The 17,656-nt window shown below is 52.7% G+C and overlaps 6 protein-coding genes across 8 annotated transcripts; 2 read left to right on the top strand and 4 right to left on the bottom strand.

Annotated features, from left to right (window-relative positions):
• Positions 1-38: 38 nt before the first annotated feature.
• IUM83_15372 (RxLR-like protein) lies at positions 39-684 on the bottom strand (the record flags this gene model as incomplete). The annotated part of the gene is made up of 3 exons (XM_067940183.1): positions 39-57; positions 126-391; positions 457-684. The coding sequence occupies 3 exons, from the start codon at positions 682-684 to the stop codon at positions 39-41; spliced, it is 513 nt and encodes a 170-aa protein (XP_067784611.1).
• A 253-nt stretch (positions 685-937) lies between these two features.
• IUM83_15371 (TKL/DRK protein kinase) lies at positions 938-4,735 on the bottom strand (the record flags this gene model as incomplete). Of its 3 annotated transcripts, XM_067940182.1 has the most annotated exons (15): positions 938-1,244; positions 1,319-1,381; positions 1,446-1,555; positions 1,620-1,700; positions 1,778-1,826; positions 1,897-2,078; positions 2,439-2,540; positions 2,605-2,747; positions 2,821-2,983; positions 3,051-3,149; positions 3,216-3,545; positions 3,624-3,837; positions 3,924-3,976; positions 4,049-4,288; positions 4,372-4,497. In XM_067940182.1, 15 exons carry the CDS (start codon positions 4,495-4,497, stop codon positions 938-940), a joined length of 2,262 nt encoding a protein of 753 aa, XP_067784678.1. The 3 variants fall into 3 exon arrangements, with proteins under 3 accessions (XP_067784678.1, XP_067784677.1, XP_067784679.1); XM_067940180.1 differs by lacking the exons at positions 2,821-2,983; positions 3,051-3,149 and adding an exon at positions 4,733-4,735 and having other exon boundaries at positions 2,605-2,739; positions 3,504-3,545; positions 4,372-4,656; XM_067940181.1 differs by having other exon boundaries at positions 1,897-2,540.
• Positions 4,736-5,458: 723 nt separating this feature from the next.
• IUM83_15370 (Ubiquitin-like protein 5) lies at positions 5,459-5,680 on the bottom strand (the record flags this gene model as incomplete). Its single annotated transcript, XM_067940179.1, has 1 exon — positions 5,459-5,680. The coding sequence occupies one exon, from the start codon at positions 5,678-5,680 to the stop codon at positions 5,459-5,461; it is 222 nt and encodes a 73-aa protein (XP_067784641.1).
• A 145-nt stretch (positions 5,681-5,825) lies between these two features.
• Positions 5,826-6,331, top strand: IUM83_15369 (ataxin-7-like protein 3; the record flags this gene model as incomplete). The annotated part of the gene is made up of 3 exons (XM_067940178.1): positions 5,826-5,885; positions 5,961-6,033; positions 6,111-6,331. The coding sequence occupies 3 exons, from the start codon at positions 5,826-5,828 to the stop codon at positions 6,329-6,331; spliced, it is 354 nt and encodes a 117-aa protein (XP_067784602.1).
• Positions 6,332-6,387: 56 nt separating this feature from the next.
• IUM83_15368 (Dynein assembly factor 1) lies at positions 6,388-12,255 on the bottom strand (the record flags this gene model as incomplete). The annotated part of the gene is made up of 6 exons (XM_067940177.1): positions 6,388-7,859; positions 11,447-11,535; positions 11,620-11,735; positions 11,815-11,973; positions 12,046-12,112; positions 12,182-12,255. 6 exons carry the CDS (start codon positions 12,253-12,255, stop codon positions 6,388-6,390), a joined length of 1,977 nt encoding a protein of 658 aa, XP_067784604.1.
• A 264-nt stretch (positions 12,256-12,519) lies between these two features.
• IUM83_15367 (WD repeat-containing protein 65) lies at positions 12,520-17,357 on the top strand (the record flags this gene model as incomplete). Its single annotated transcript, XM_067940176.1, has 6 exons — positions 12,520-12,674; positions 12,745-12,805; positions 13,562-13,654; positions 13,724-13,918; positions 13,983-14,015; positions 15,984-17,357. The coding sequence occupies 6 exons, from the start codon at positions 12,520-12,522 to the stop codon at positions 17,355-17,357; spliced, it is 1,911 nt and encodes a 636-aa protein (XP_067784598.1).
• Positions 17,358-17,656: the final 299 nt, after the last annotated feature.

The following is a 17,656-nucleotide window of genomic DNA, read 5'->3' as shown; positions in this document are numbered from 1 at the left end:
CGCACATCTCATAAATTACCTGCGCGGGCATCTCGCATTCAGAGCTCCTCCTCATCCCTGCCCACAATTCCACATGACCATTACCACGGTGCGCTAGCAGCGACATTTATGACAAGAGTTCCCACCTCGCTCGCCGGCGCTCTCGCATGCTACTAGCTGGTTTCTTGGCTGTCGAGTAGATACTGAGTCGTTGTCGTTGCTGTTGCGGCGTCTGCCTTTGCTTCGAGTCCCTGGCCGCCCATTCCTTACTCCGCGGTCTCTGTCCTTCACTATGAACCAGGTCTGCAATGGGGTGAAGGCGTCCGTCGACTGCTTGCTGCGGCGTCTCCTCCTCCTGTCTCCGCTTCTTCACGCTCGATGCCCGTGCACGCCTTCGAGTTTCTTGCTCGTCCTGCAAGTGTAGATGCATCAATAAACAGCTCCTCCACGTTAAACAGCCTCGATCAACGTCCTCACCGCCAGCTTTCTTCGGGTCAGGGCGTCGACGCGCCGCTGGAGGCGCCTGAGCTCGCGCTGCTGCGAGCGATGCAGCTGCCATTTCTTCCACTCGTGGGGCACGTCCACCAACACGAAACGCAGCACGAAGGCCAGCACAGGCAGCAGCACGTTGAGCAGCAGGCACAGGAAGCCGAAGAACGCCGTGAGCTCCAGCGCCAGCGAATACAGCGACATCGTCGTCCCCATGCTCGCGCTGGGACCTTTTCAGCCAATCGTACAGTGGTGCAATGGTCTAGCTACTGCAGCAATTGACGCGAAGCAAGGAACTCTCAGCTATTATCTCAACGGTCTCTGCCTCGTCGATAGTTTGGATTGCTTCTCTATCAGCTTGCTATAATACGATCGAGGACACGTCTTCGCACGACTCGTCTCTCAAAATTACCAAGCAGTACGGCGCCTCTGCAGACATCGAGGTCGGCCGGCCTTGCTCGCACAACAATTACGGATTCGCCGATGCCCCTGCCTGGTGGTAGCCACCCTGGAACGTGGGCGGTAGGTCGATGCTGGCTCCCAGAGCCAACAGCATCTGCTCCAATCGAGCCACGATCACGTCGAAGGAAGGCCGGTCGGCCGCGTCCGACTTCCAGCACTCCGTGATGAGGTCGATGTACTCGCTGTCCACGCCTTCAGGAATCGGAGGCCGGATGCCAGCGTTGATGGTTTTGTTGTAGAACTTGATCGGGGCCATTCCGATGAACGGATTTTGCAGCCCGCCGGCGATCATTTCCCACATCACGATGGCAAAACTGCAAGCAAGCAAATATGAAGTTAGTGTTGAGCAAGCAAACGAAAAGATCCCCGGTACAAATCAGACGCGTACCTCCAGTTGTCGGCCTTGAATGAATACCCTAGGTCTTCGTCCAGCAGTACCTCAGGGGCAACCCTGCCAGGCAAACAACTTCGTCAGCATACATGATCGAGCAGACATCGCGTTGACTTCTCCTTACCATCCTGTTGTACCGCATTGCGTAAATGCAGTATCGGTATCGAGCACCTTGCTGATACCAAAATCGGCCACCTTCACCCGCCAGTCATCGTCCACTAAAAAGTTGTGGGACTACAAGAACCAATTGTCAGTCAAACGAGAGAGCATATCATAACACATCGAAGCTTCATCTCACCTTAATGTCGCGATGAATAATGCGCTTTGAGTGGAGATACTGAATACCTCGTGCGGCATCGAGCATCATTCGTAACTTGAACTACAGTCACAACAATGAATAAAATCTTAGGATCAGTGCGGATCTGTCGGATTGCGAAGACTCCAAGTAGACCATACCTTCCAAGGAATCGTCTCGAAGTTGTTGCTGTGGATCACTTCGAATAAACTAAAGGATAAAAAAGAGCAAGTGTTAGTACGCCAGGGACCACTAATGAGAATTCTAGCATTCTGCGTACCTTTTGCGCGAGCAATACTCCGTCAGAATCATCAGCTTCGGGTCCGTGCATGCTCCGATAAATAACACAATATTCGGGTGCTTCAATTTTCTGAGTAACGCCACTTCTTGCCGGTAGTCACCAAGGATTTTGTCAGTCAACCGCGCGTAGCGGAATGACTTGACCGCTACCTCTGCAGCAGTCTTCCGGTTAATCCAAATTCCACGATACACAGTAGCCGCTTTCCCGCAACCCAGCTCGTTCTCCTTGCCACTAAGGATATGGATACTTTCGTAGGGAATTTCCAAATATTGGTTCTGCGACTCCAGAACCCGCGCCTGCTCCTGCAACGTCGAAACGTCTTCTTTCGCAAGCTCCTCCGATATCGATGCCGTCAATGAGGCAGACGAGTCCGCGCGATGGACGACCTTATGTCTACCCGTAGGTGATACGGAATCTGCTTCCTTCGTTTCGTGGGATATCGCTTCTTCAACAACATCGGCCATGCGCGCGACCGGCTTAAGATCTTCACTTGCCTTCCGCCGAATTAAATAGTGAGTCACGGACAATATCTTTCTCAACTCGGCCTCGCGAGCTTCCACTCCTCGCTGGACTTCGTGTCGCCGCTCTGCTGAAAGACTCACAGTAGCAGCACCCGCGTTGATCTGGATAGCACGGTCGAGTTAGCATTCTACCAGCATATGTTTTTAGTGTACTGCCGAACCGTACCTGCTCAAAAAGCTTGGCAAGAACAGAATTTTCGCCGTTGTCCTTGTCGTCGACGTGGATTTTGTCACCATGAGCAAGTCCGATGTCTTTTCGAATGCCGGCATCTTCGTCTTCAAGCATCACTGCTGTTGATAACTGAGAATCTGCAAAAACCCATACCAGCGTTAGTCCAAACAATTAACTCTTGCCTTACTTCACTGAAGAGAGAAAACCAACCTTTTGCGAAATCATCCGTTTGCCGAATCCAAACAATACGCTGACGGTCCTTCGGAATTCCGATGTTTGAGGCGATTTCCTGTCGAAGTACGCCAACCGTAGCATCAAACGGGACTTCTAAGCATACAGGTGCCTGCGTGTCACCCGAGGCTTGGACGCAAACCTATAACCCAGCACAATGAAAAGTTAGGTGCACAGATTATGACCAATTTGAGTAATTTGTAACGTACGACTCGAAGCAACATGCAATCGTTGTCCACAGCCCGTCTAATGCGCTCTCGAATGGCTTCTTCCGATATTTCCGAAATAGTGCTCGCAAAGAAGTGTACCTGCAATAATCAACATGTTAGATCGTTCTCGAGCAAATGCCATTAAATCCAGAAGAATCAACGTACGTGGTGAGGGAATACGCGGTAAATCTCACTGCCATGAACATGAGCAGTGACGGCCCGCTGAAGCTTGGAGCTAGAAGCGAAAGAATCTCGACGTTGGGGTGACCGCTCTCCATTCGAGCCAGGACCAAACCATAACTCCACTTCATCGTCGGATGTGCCACCGCTCCAGCCACTTTCAACGCCTTGCCATGTTACCAGCACGTATTTCGACACGATGCGCTCCGTTCCGCGATGCAACGGGACGTCCACTCGCAGGTAGATGTACATCGTGCTCCCTTCTTCTAATACCGAGGTAATTCCGCCAATTCCTTTTAGAGCGTAAAGGCCGGTCTATTGCACACAAAGCAAGTTAGTCAACGCATGCACCTCCAGACAGTTAGCGTGTGTCTGTTGCCATACAGAACATACCATGCCTTTCTCAACCACAATCATCCTTTGAGTTGAGCTTTCAATATCAGAGTTGTCGTATCCGCATACTGCCCAATTGAACGGTGACGTGTCCGATCGAATATCCTGAACCGTAGCCGTCACCTCGGGGGTAAACTCAATGTCGTTCGTAATAAACCGTCTTGACGAGCTTCGCGGCCGCCGCCGCGGAGTTTGCATAAACACCGATCCATCCCTGTTGACAAAACGTCAAGCACAACCTGCGTCAGATACATTGCGCTAGCCCAGAACCGAACTCGAACAGCAACTAGCAGTCCGTACATGAGCTCCTCCGGGTTGTGTAGGGTGACGTGTGCCACCGCACCCATGTGTTTCTATACAATAACGCGTTCGTCAGTAAGTGGTTTTTGCAAAACACTGCGCCTGCGCATCTCGACAAAGCTCACCCGGATGACATAGTTAAACTCGGCATACTTCGTTCGCAGGTAGATCGGGAGGTTCCGTCCCTTCCAGCAGAACGACAGCACGTTGGTGGGCGCCGCGTTCTCGTCGTAGCAGTCGACGCTCGTGAGTCCGTAGCACAGCGAGTTGGGCGAGAAGAGCTCCGGCGGCCACTTGGACTGGTCCGAGATGCTGCCGTGTCCGGACGCCAGCACCTTGAGCGTGTTGCGCTTCTCGCGCTGGTCCTGTCAGTCACCACAGAGCCAGCAGCACGGCGTCAGCAGCGCTTTTCCATTGCATGCGACCCCAGCAGCCTCGCGCCACGCACCGCGAAGGAGAAGATGACCCACGTGGGCGAGTTCTTGGTCTTGATGTCGTGCAGCACGCCGTCCACCTGGCTGAAGCGCAGGTCCTGCGCCTTGACCGTGCGCACGAACGTGTGCGGCACCTCCATGCCGTTGCGCTTGGTGTGGGCGAAGCACAGAATCCTGGCGCGCGTGTGAGCGGGCCGCAGCTGCAGCCTCGGAGGTCCCTGAGCCTTCCTGTTCCTCGCCCCTTGCTGCGCGAGTGTGGGCGGCCTCGGTCGCCGTCCTGTGTGTTTTGCCTGCGAGATCTGTCACAGTGTAACACACGGTGAGCCACTCGAGCTGCGCTCTGCGCCCCGACCCCTGCGCGCGCGCACCTGTTACCAGAGCGCCGGTCGTCCCGCTGCTGAGCCAAGGCGCGAGAGGGTCGGCGGCATGCGCTGCCTGCCTGCCTGCCGTCGCCTCCTTCCTGCCTGCCTGGAACTCAGTCCCGCTGCCGGCGTTGGGGTATACTGGTGCGAAAAACAACCGCGCCCCAAGCCAGATCGTACAGTCGCGCGTCGCCCATTGGCCGATATACGGGTTCAACCCCCGCGCGATTGGACAAAACCCGCCTCAACGTTTTTTTCATACTACAAGTGGAATGGTTCGCACTTTTGGCGACTTTCGCAACGATGCAAACTTACAGTTCCCCTCTATAGGAGGAACCTTTGCGCCAAGCAGCGGGTCGGTCGTCAGCACGCTGCATGGTGCCAACAATAGCTCCGGCCTTCGCTACAGCGGCTCCGAGCCGACAACTCAGCTCCATTAATGTCGCAGCTCCGGCCTGAGTTGTAGCCGAAATAATCCCTGTTCTCCACGGAGCTGGCAAAGGCTCCAGTCTGCGGGGCCTGATGCGCCTAGCGCGAAAGAAATCGAGCGTTGTCGCTCGACTTTACGTGGTTGAACTGCGGCGCCAGCAGGCAGAGCGAGCGCCGCCACGACAGGCGGAGACGTGCGAGAAGGAGGGAGAAAGAGGAGGGAGGAAGTTACACAGGCACCAGCAACAGGCACGCGATTCATTGGCAACAGCGACACCGGCCCCATCTGCCGCGCCGCTGCTATTATAGCTTACGTGTAGTAGAGCTCGAGCCCCATGCCGTCGTGGATCTCGTAGTCCTCGAGCGTGATGTGGTCCTTGTAGATGGTGTACCACTTCTGGATGCGGATCTTCTCGGGGCGCGTGCCCACCTGCGCCGCCACCAGCTTCTTGAGGTCCCCGACCGTGTCGTCCTCGTTGCACTTGACGCGGATCTTCTTGCCCAGCCGGTCGTTCAGGACCACCTCGATCATCGTCGCTTCCTCGGGTCTTCCCAGCGGTACAGTCTCTGCCATCCAAGGCCAAAAATGGGTAGACTCAGAAATTGTGTTCTAAAATTATCAGGTGTACTCAGAAATCATCAGAATTTGTGCTCCACCGTCATTTCACAACCGTATCATGGACGAGCAGATCTACCGCTTCTTGCTCGACGATGTCGCCCTGGACGTCTGCTTCGAGGTGCAGTACTGCACTTAGTCACCATTACCGCTTAAGTACGCGTGGAAACATGGGCTGACGACGTGACGCGGCCAGATGCATCGCCAGATCTCGGTGGACGGACTGAGCCTCGAGGAGCTCTACGACGTGGAGCCCATCGAGAGAACAGGTTGGGTCACACTGCAGCGACTGAGCGTTGACGCAGCATTGCACGTCTCAGGTTGTCTCTTGCTGTGTGGTGGGCAGTGGACACGCCCGTGGTGGAGCAGGACAGCGTGTTCGTGAGCTGCCTCTACTGCCAGCGCCAGGTGCACGCGTCTCGGTACACGAATCACCTCGAGAAGTGCATGACAGGCAGCAGACGCATGGTGACCCCCAAGCAGCGGCAAGACGCAGCCCGCGAAACCGAGCGCAAGCAGCTACAGATACTGAGCAAGCCACAGCTCTACGGAGCCGACGCGCCATAGACATCACGGCAAAAGTGCAGATACAAACGCTATTAAGGATCTAGATGGGATTAACGTCAGAAGCCGGGCAGATCGCTGTCGTCGAATTCGAAGTCGGAGACCTCGCTGCGCCGAGGTGACTCCTCGCCTGCCTGCTCTACAACTTGCTCTTCGTCCGTGGCGACCTCGTACTTCTGGTCTTCAGTCGCGTACTCCTGGCCTTCGGCATCGGTCTCCTCGTACCACTGACCGTCGGCAGCGGTGTTCTCATCGTATTGCTGCTCTTCCACCGCACCTTCGTCATACGCGTGGTCCTCTACTGCACCCTCGTCGTACTCTTGACTCTCGTCTTGTGCTGCACCCTCTTCGTAATATTGACCTTCCGCTGCAGCATCTTCATACGTCTGGCCTTCGGCTCCCTCTTCATAGTACTGACCTTCCGCGGCGCTTTCATCGTAGTATTGTTCTTCCGCGCTATACTCTTGGCCTTCCACTCCCTCTTCATAGTAGTGGCCTTCAGTGGCTTCTTCAGAGTAATCTTGGCCTTCAACACCACCCTCTTCATACTCTTGACCTTCTGTACCCTCCTCATACCCTCGATCTGGCTGCTCTTCGGCAGCTCCAGGGTCCTCAGTAGCATCTTCATTGTCCGCACTGAACGGTTCATCAACTTCGTGCGGCCATCCTTCGGGTGGAGTCCACGAACTTTCCCCGGTACTGTGGTTGAACCAGAAGTAGTGGTTGGAATTTGGATCGAAACCTTTCTCCCAGTCACCAAACGTTTCTGCCTCCTCATCATCTGCATCCACGCCGCCTCCTAGTTCGTACTGATTTTCGGTTGCTTCCGTGTCCTCCTCAGCTGCAACATCGGTGTTGTCTACCATTTCACCAGTTTCGTATGCTTCCTCGTTTTCGTTAGGATCGCCATTGTTGTTGAATGCCTCATCTAGGACTTCTACTTCTTCCTCCATGGTTGGTTCTGTGGTGTCAACGTTGGGCCAGCTATCGTCGAGGGGTGGGTTAGCTTGCTCTTGACCAGCTGAACCCTCTACTTCATCTTCAGACACGGCGGACATATCATGCTCGAATGAGTCACCCTCGTTACATTCTGCGCTAAGGTCGGTCGAGTCGGCAAGCCAGTCGTAGTCCTCACTCTGTGCCGTGGTTGCTTCAGGCGATGCCTCTTGTGGTGCCTCGTCTACTTCGCCAATCTTGGTCGGCTGGTGATCTTTGCTATCATATACTTCGATCGGGTATTCTGCATCGTTCTGCGAGTTCACTTCTCCACTTTCCGTAACAATTGTTGCCTCCCCCGCACCACCATTATCTTCAACTGTATCATCGTTCCACGGGCTGTCATCAGTGTGTTGGGCACTGCTATTCATCTGAATGTCCATCGTGATATCTGTCGTAGAGGCGAGTAGTATCGATTCAGGAACAGGACTGTAATCCAAACTGTTGCTAATATCATCGGCAGAGTGCGCTACTGCCGATTTTGTGTCCTGGGCCATGTTATCGTCAAACATTGCTTCACTAGACTCAAGAAAATCTAAGTTGGCATCATCAGTAAAGACATCATTAGGCCGTTGTTCTCCGCTGAAAACGTCGTCAGACGTGTGTGGGGAGCTGTTGTTCTCGTCATGGACAAGAGGCAATGTTTCCCCAAAGAGACGGGAAGCTATGCTACTGGGTATTGGATCCTCGAGCTGGGGTTTCTCGTTCGGCGTATCATCTGCAGATGAACTGGTGAACACTTGCTCTCCTCCAGGCATTTCGTTTTGTTGCTCAAATTCGTCTTCAACAATTTCTGCTGCACTTGGCTGACTTAAAACCTCCTCTTGTGATTCTAGCATCGTGGTAATAATTCCGCGCAGTTCGTTCGAGCGGAGACACCGGCAATAAGCCCGAATTACACCCGATCCTGGAGCGTGACCTTGCAGTTTTTCTAGCAATTGACGCATACACTTTTTCACGACACCAAGTTTGGTAAACCATTCAGTACACTGGGCTTGTAGATCATGTTTAGGGTGTCCTTGTGCCTTCCTGAACAATTCATGGCTTTCATGCTCGTTCAGGATATCCAAGGCGTCGAGACTTGCACGATAATCTGCCAATTTCTTCAGGTCGCCATGCTCCTTCTCGCTCATGGATAGAAGCACATTAAGCGCTGTCAGCGCGGTTGAAAACTCCTCCTCCGCGTGATTTAGGAAGTCCGAAACTGCCAAGTCGTGCAAAAAGCTAGCTTCCTTAGACCCATTGCTTTTCGGTGAGGTTTGTTGTCCATCTATACCTGCAGGATGTGGATCAACACGGAAGCTGAGGACTCCCTTGGGTGACCGTGGGGTATTAGCTGGGTCAATGCGAAAGACCACTGCGTCTTTGATTGGTGAAGCTCGGTGGGGACTTGACGATTTACAATTGCCTTCTGGTCCATTTGCTTCCTCGTGTGTATCCATCGAAGTCACTGTACTCGCGCGCTTGCGGTTATCTGCCTTTGCCAGTATCGACCGCGATCGGGCACTAAGGCCGATTGAGGCAGTGGGTCGCCGCTGTGTCATGTCACGAGCAAGCTGCAGCCGCTCTCCAACTGTCATGGCCACATTGAAATCGACCCGAGATTTCCGCTTCTGCTCCTGGTGCATTAACGTTTTGTCGACTGGGGCATGCTTGGGAGCGCTGAGCTCACTTGCTCGACGTTGCTGTTCCCTTACAAGCTTTGGATCTGCAGGGACTGCCTTCTTCTTTATCTTCTTTATCGGTGGAGGTTGCGGTGGGCCAAAACAATACACAGACGTTTTTACCTTTGGTGGCGAGGGGATAGCTTTCCCTCGTGAACGGAATCCAATGGCACGGCTTCGCATTTCATCTTTTTGGCGCTGCTGCTCGCGAGTAAGCGGTCGTTTAGGCCTGTATTCGCCCCTGTCTTCATCTCTAGTATCCCATTCGTCGTCGTCATGCTGGCTTTCGCGTGAGCCGGGGTTCGTAGCATCTTGCAAAATGTGAAGTGTGTCGCATGCAGCTGAGATCCACAAGGTCTTGTGGTCCGGCATCAAATCACTGTCAAACAAGCTTTTACTGGGGTTGGCACTGGTGCTCGCTTTCGATTTGTCCTTCATGTGAAGACCAGCGCACGGAATTGACCCAAGGGACTGCAATGCAGGAATCAAATTACGCACGTGAACGATGTTTTTCCGCTTTTGTCGCTCATCCGTCTCGACGACCGGGTTCCCATCTAGATTCAAGTGTGCCAGCACTTTGTTGAGGGATAAAATTCGGAGGGCATGGACAGTCGCGATCTGATTGTTTGCTAACTGCAGTATCTCCAGCTGCAAGAGGTGTTCGACGTTTGTCACCGTACGGATGACATTGTGACTGACACTGAGGGCTCGTAGCTTCAGTATCTTCGTTAGACCTGAAATGGTCTTCAACCGATTGTTACCCAGATTGAGCACCTCGAGCCGTGGAAATGCAGTTAGCCCGGCATCTGTTAGCTTAGCAAGTTTGTTTTTTGACAAATCAAGCACGGTGACGAAGGGAAAGCGGCACTACAAGAAAAGTGGTGGCATAATGATATCAGTTTGTGGCCGCTGTGTATGTCACCTATGATGTTACAGGTTCGTACCTCTTCAAATAATGTAAGATCTGATAAGCCATTTTCCGGGAGAAGCAGTGCAACCAAGTTTCGGAATGGGAGCTCGGCTGGAAAATCTTTCACTGGTAGCCCACTTCTGAACTCGGAATGGACAAGTTTTAACACATATCTCTCTTTGCCGTCTTTCATTACGTCAAACACCAGTGAGTCAACGCGTTCTTCAGTCTCTTCATCTTCTTCAGGTTGATCGAGAGGAGGTCCTATCTTCTCTGTCGAGCGCCCCGCTTCTTCTGTTCCTCGGTATACTAGCGATGACAAATCATCAAACCGTGGTGTCGAAACAACGCTTCCAGGCAGCGATCGTTTTTCATCATGTTCAGCGCCGGAATACTCACTTCCTTTTACAGTCGCCAATTCCCTTGGGGTGTTGTTTCCAGAACAGCTAGCTTCATGACGCGAAGGCCCAGACAAGCTTTTGTTGTCGCTGAGCTCATTACTACTGCTTCCCGAAGTAACCAAAGATTTTGGGCCCCTATGACTGTAAACCGAACGAATGACATCGTCTACATCCCCGGAACTCAACTCGTCAATGTCTTCTCGCGTACCACCAGGACCCCCGCTGCTGGCTCCCTCCTCATCCTCCGCTGAGAACTGCTCACTCTGCCAGCGAGGCGAGTCTAGATTTGTTGAGGAGGGATTCATGCCCAATGTTGCGGAAAGTTTGCGCTCTGATGCGTTAAGAGCTTCATGATCCTCCATAATACGCTGCGAGACGGACCCTCCAAATGCCGATGAAACAACGCTCATGCTATCGCTTATGTCTGAGTCGTGAGGTGACGATGGAGCCGAGATGATGGAATTTGGGCCTGCGTCCCGTACTGTCGGCAGATTTCGCTGTCCCTCATCATCGACGCTTGATCGAGCAGAGCGTGGACTGGGGCTGACTGAGTGCTGTACTACTGAGGCAAGAGGGAGAATTGGTATTGGTGGAGGCCTTGTTAAAGTGATGGACGGTTGCTCTGGCAGCAACGTCGCGCTCTTTGACTCGGGCATCTTTGTGGCTTGGTGTTGAACTATTGGTGCGCTCACCACGGGGACAACGGGAGGTTTTGGTGCCGCATTTACCATTTCAATTGGTGCAACAGGAGCTTGGGTTGTTGGTGATGATAAAGGAGATACGTCGGGTGTACTGTTGCTACGATAAAATGGATTGGCATTTCCGGTTGTCATGCCACTATCAGAAGGTGTGAGGCTTGGACGACTTATTTGTGTTTTCGATGACGGGGGATCATGAGATTCTGGTGCAGTGGCCATCATCGTCGGTGCCATGCGGGGTGCGCCCAGAATGGCGTGCCGTTCCTGAACTAGTGCTTCCCACGGTGGACATGCTGAGTGCCTTGAAGGTGATATCGCACATTTTGCAAGTAAAACATTTTCCAAGTTGACAACATTCTGTGTGTTGTCTGTGGATAGCGTGTGTTGCTGCATAAATGCCCGGATTTCCTTTTTCGTTGGTGTCGACGTCGTCAATAGCTTAAGCACACCTTTGAATTCCTCTTCGTCGATACTACCGTCGCTATTGCGATCAATGCGGTTGAGTGCTGCTCGAATCTCCAATCGCTTGTCTTCCCGCCTTAAAACATCCACGTATTGCGAAAGTTCTTGCAAGACGGACGCTGAAACCTCATTGCCCTTCAGGTTAACGTTCGTCACGTACCGTGTGTATTCGGGCAGTGGTGGGTATAGTGGTTGCTTCGTCCGAGCATCAATTGTAGGCGGTGTCTTGGCTGCAATTATCTGTAAACGAAGAACTTCCAGCAACGCCTTCGCCCCCTGCACAGTTTTGATCCAGCAGTAAAACTATGTGAGATGTCGAACGCAATCATTATGCTGCAATAGTACCCAAACGCACATCATCAGTTATGCGGTTGTCCCGCAGATCAAGAGATGACACTATCGGCATCTCAAGGAGAGCTTCTGCCAAAGCGATCATCTGCGGGTCCGTGATATCTTCCTGTCTAAATTCCACAGTGTGCAGGTCCTTTTGCCCAGCGATAGCTTTGTAAATGCTCTGCATATAGTATCAACAGGTGTCAATTGCAAACGCATGATAGCATCCTTCCAACGTAAAAGTCCACATCACCTTCTCGAAACACGGAGGAGGGTCCACTTGGCGGAGCTCTGCGTATTTTGCAAAGGCATCTCGAAACCTACGGAAGCACATCAATCGTCAGGACCGTACGCCGCCAAGTAGAGCATCCATGACCAGGCTAACGCACTTCTTGAGGTCTTGAAGCGATGGTGACCGAAGCTCTTGACTCTTCTTGCGCTTGTGGAAGATCCCTCCCAGCATCGGGACTGCAACCTCCCTACGAGGCTAGATGAACGATGCGAGTCGCAGGCAGGCTACCAAGTGCCAAGCCGACTACTTGCTGCTTCTTACATTGAGCGAGAAAGAATAGTTTCGAAACGCCGCCATAACCGACGAGCAGCGTTGGCGCTGCTTCAATTAAGCATGTCGCGGCTGTAGTAGTATCAACTCGCTATTGCACGAGCTCTCGTGTACGACGACGTTGCGGTAAAATCTACCCAAGTGTGGGCAGTAAGAGTGTCCTCGATGGATGGGGGAATGGATGCCGAGGTGAACAATGGAGGCAGCGAAGTCGTGGAATCCCCTGAGGAAGACGTCACTCCAATTGTTCCGCCCGAGAATATGGATCTATACACAAGCACCGAAGAAGACAAGGAGGCGAGTCTGCACCTTAAACCCACGTACGCCATTTTATTTGTCAAGCAACATACCGGTCTGAGCTAATTCACCCGTTGACCAATGTATGTACAGGTATGCGCTAGGATTTCGCTCTTGCGGCCGAACGGTCATCGATTTTGCAAGCGAGTATATGGTGATATACCCGGTGGCACACCATTTAGTTCTCTACAATGTAGAAAATCGTGCGATGGATTTTTTCCATCACGTTCGGCATACCAAGTGCATCCAGAGCTTTCAGCTATCACCGAACCGTGAGCTCTTGGCCGTGGCTGAAGTATACCAAAGCGTCGTACCCCCTGTAGTAAATAGCACTGCCAGTGCAACTACTGCATCTCCGACGTCGATGCCCTCCGTTACATCATCTTTAAAGGGAGCGGGAGGATCATCCGTGGCACTTCAGGCCCACCAAAGAGACCAAGAAGCTCGCTCCATTGCTATCTACAAGCTGAATACAAAGACTCGTGTGCGAAACTTGCCACTTCCATCTAACTCGAATGTAGTATCGTGCAGCTTCTCGGCGGACAACAAATTTTTGGCGGTCCTTGAGGATGCACCAGCGCATACTGTGACATACTGGAAGGTCGGCAATGCGAAGCTTGTGGCTTCATGCAAATGCCCAAGCCGTGGTTCGCGTATTCATATCAGTCCGACCAACGGCAACTTCATTTCGGTCTCAGGACCAACGACGCTGAAGTATTGGGTGTGGACAAACAATGACTTCAAAATCTCTAATTTTCTCCCACAGCTCAAGGACCAGGAGCATTTTGTGGATCATACTTGGTTGAAAGAGCACATGGTCGCTCTGTCGGAACGTGGTCTTCTGCTTTGCTTTCGAATCACTCTCGATGGGTGTAGCGCTGATCTCATCCACTCATCTCGATGTCACCAGCCATCCCACGTACGTATGGAGTGCGTCACCGCGCATGGCAAGGGTTTTGTTCTCGGAGGCTCCGCCGGTTTCTTCAGTATATATGAAGCATCAGTAAGTACTTAGTTTGCACAAGCCTGTCTAAACTCAGATCTCATCAGCAATTAATGTCGTTTTTCGCAGGATGACGCAAAGGATCCGTTTCCGTTTGTGCGCTCTGTGTCTGTGGGCGACATCGCGTTTGACTGCATCACAATATCGCCAAACTCGGAAACTATTGTGGCTTCCTCTAAAAGCCGCGAGTTGATAACGTTTTCTATGAGTGCCATCGATACTGAGCAAGAGGACAGAATCGAATACCGCGAGTTTATCCGTCATGTAAGCTAGCACACATGAGGTTGTCTCAATCACAACTAATGATCGCTTGTTTGTTAACTCATAGGGTCATCAAGTAGGCCCCATATTACAAGTGGATGTATGCATACAGCGCCCAATTGTTGTGACTTGCGGCACAGATAAAACAGTGCGTGTGTGGAACTTCGAGTTGCATCACTACGAGCTTCTGCATCATTGCCCGGAGGAGCCAACGACGGTGGCAGTTCATTCATCCGGCTTCCAACTTGTTGTGGCCTTTAAGGAGCGAGTTCGTGTCTATCAACTTTTACAAGAAAGCCTGAGGCAGGTTAAAGAGCTTGCTATTAAGGCATGCCGCTTTGTCCGATACGCACATGGTGGCCATCTTTTTGCCTGCGCGTCTGGGCTCACAGTCACCACATTCAGAACTTACACCTTCGAGGCTGCACACACTTTTTCTGGTCATATCGGAGCTGTACGTTGTCTAAGTTGGAGTCGTGACGACAGCTATCTTTTTTCAGCAGCCCACGACGGCGCAATCTATCGTTGGGATATTAGCACTGGGTTACGCAGTGAAGAAATGCAACACGTGGTGAAGCACTGCCAGTACGCTGCATTCGTAGTGGATAGAAATGATCCTGGTATTGTGGTGGCATCCGGCAGTGATGGTAAAATCCGCGAAATCACTACAGGTGAAGAAACAAAAAGTTTTGACTTACCTGCAGGCACGGTAATCACGTCCATGGCATTAATGAGGGACGGTAAGCGACTTTTTGCTGGAACCAAGGCTGGTAGTATCCTTGTGTATCCCTGGCCGCTGGCAAACAAAGGCATTTGCGAGTACTTTGCGCATGCGGAGGGTATACTGCACCTGCGCATGACGGAAGATAACGAACAGCTCATCACTTGCGCGGAAGACGGCAGTGTCGGAATCTTCAAAGTTCTGAATGGCGGGCTGCTCCAACAAGCTCACGATGACACTTCTCGAACCGGAACCACTACATCGAGAACAGGGATTTCAACGGCTAGACCCACGTCCGCAGCCTCTCCAGAACGCAGGAAAGTTGGTGCATCCTACACTGACGCCGTGCTTGTTGCTCGGGATGATATTGAGGAGCGACGCGCAGAGGTGATTGAGTGGCAACAACGACATGATCAAGTGAAGGCGGACGTCGAGTTTGCATTGCACCGAAAAGAGAACGAGTGGATTAATCGGTTGCATGTTTTAAAGGAGGAGTCCGAACATCTAGTAGTTCAGGAACGAGTTCGGTACGAGGAGTTAGAAGCTCGACACCAACTAGCGACGCGGAAACACACTGAAGAGCTGACCCAGCTTGAAGCGCACCATGTCAAGATGACTCAAGAGCTTGAGAATCAGTACGAGCGTAAGCTCGCACAGGAGGTAGCTCGATACGACGCACTGTCGGAGACACTGGAACAAACACGACAACGATGTGAAGCCCTAGTAGAAGCTCAAGACAGCCAAAACCGAGGAACTTTGCACGCAGAGCGCAAGGCGGCGTACACACGAGCGAAGGAGCAGAACGAAATTATCAAGCGACTACATGAAGATCTCAAATACAATCACGTCAAGTTCGAAGAAGTACTGCATCAAGAAGAAACGGATTACGAGCAGGAAATGCAGAAAATGCGCGTTGAGTTTGCGGCGCAATTGGAAAATGAGCGCCAGAACACAGCGGTCAAACAAGGTCAATTGAGTGCTGCCAATACCAAGCTTGAATCTCTTCGAAAAAAGATGCAAGAGCTAAAGGCTTCATCGCATGCTCGAGATGTGCTTCTATCAACCGAGCGTGCCAAACTGGCACGGCTCGAGACAACTTTAGCAAATTATGAGCGCCATTTTGAAGTTTGCCGTAGTTCGAGTCACGAAAAAGAGAGAGCGATCAATGGACTGAAGTCAGAGAATCGCGTACTCGAAAACTTCCGCTCTGTTCTTTCGCATCGTATCGATGGCCTGGAAACGGAACAAGTCCCTATGCAGGAGCACTTACGCTCACTGGAATCTAAGATAAGTGAGATGCAAAACGAGCTAGCTGATGAGTTTCGAGCTAAGGCTGAAGTTCAACAGGAAATGGAAAACAAAGACGCAAAAATCCGTACATTACTGCACGAAGTCAAAGCTCTGCGCCAAAGCTCGCTGAAAAAAGAGTACTCTGTCGGCGAAATGACGCGCGAGTTTACTCGTCTAGCTCAATTCACGAATTACAAGGACTTGGAGAGCGCAGTGAAAGATGCCTACAAGGTTTACGTTATGGGGGAGACGCTGCACAAGAAACCCCCTCGAGCAATTATCTCCAGTAACAACAACAATACCCCTGGAAACACTACTACGCCATTGTCGCCCGGTGGCGGCGGGTTTTACTCTCCCGCAAAAACCGTGATGACATTGCATGCCAAGGCTACGAATATGCACCAAAAGCAGCACGCATCGACACCGACAGCTACTGCTTCTGCTTCTGCGACCCCGAAGACCATAGCATCTGCTGTGTCGGACGAAGCATTGGGTTACGACTGCAAGCAGTCCGTGGACGAATCGGTCAAGCAAATGGAGTACATGAGTCGCACTATCCAGACACTGCGGACTGCGCTAGATCACGCGAAGACCCAGGCCGACCGAGTTCGCCGCGATTCCGTGGCAGAAGGCAGCATGCTCATCGATGAATGCAACCGACTGCGCAAAGAGAACAAGCTGCTGCAAATCCAGATCCGCAACCTTAAACGGTCGTTGTACATCGCGGGAGGTGGAACTGGCAACGGCAATGACAATGGTGAAGGGGAACGAGGCACGGGGTTCGATTCGTCGAGATCCCACCAGCTGCTGTCGTCACCACAGCTCAGCCGTTCGAGCCCGCAGCTCCATGCGCGACCGTCATCACCAGATCAAGCGCCACAACTTGACCTCACCCTGGACGTCACCTCGGGGAGTGGCGGCCCTGTCAGTCTTGCCCCTCTGCACAGCGGGCGGGCCACGCCGTCGAAGCAGCAGCGACGGCAGCGCACCCCGAGCTACAGCAGCAGTCCTTCTCCGAGCCGCAGCAGCTCATCGTTGCTTCCATTCGGGCGCCTGGAGCGCGGCCGTCACAATGCAGCTCGCACCGACGAGCTCGCGAGCGTTGTGGAGAAGCAGAAGCGCGACATCCAGCGCCTGCAGACACAAGTGCAGCTGTTGCTGTCGGGGGCGGCCGACGCGCCTCTAGTCCAGCACTACGCCGGGGCGACGCGGATGATGCCGCTCTCGCCATCGGCTTCCTCGCAAGCGCTCGCCTCGCTGGACACATCTCGTGGGGCCATGTCCGTCTCGCGTATCGGCACGCTGCGGCCGCTGCCAGCCGCCCAGACCTCCGCGCCACTGCAGTCTTCGTTCGTGCTGATGGCGCCGGACTTTCCCCCCGCGGCCGACTTGCCCGAGACGACGGAGCCGCAGGAAACCCCTGCGCCGTGATGGCTATAGAAGAGCTGCGTCAAGGTGAGCTCCCCATACATGGATACGTACCTGTGTTTCGGTGATCGAACGGATCTGCTGTTTCGAAACGGCTGTGACAGCTTCAGTTTGCGGCAAATACATGCAACTTCAACTTGCTAACTAGGGCGTCTCGACAATCCGCGCCCGGCGTTTCGCGAAACGGATACCATTTTCCTCTCTAAAAGCGAGTGGCAGTTCAACCAACCAGCTCTGAGGTTTCATCGCGAGGAGGGTTTGCCCGCTTTAACCCCCGCCCGGCCATGTCCATGATGATTCCG

The sequence above is a fragment of the Phytophthora cinnamomi genome, assembly GCF_018691715.1.
Source record: "Phytophthora cinnamomi strain GKB4 chromosome Unknown Contig87, whole genome shotgun sequence".
Classification (NCBI taxonomy): Eukaryota; Oomycota; class Peronosporomycetes; order Peronosporales; family Peronosporaceae; genus Phytophthora; species Phytophthora cinnamomi.
Note: the sequence above shows the minus strand (reverse complement) of the source record. Positions and strands in the feature narration are given on the sequence as shown.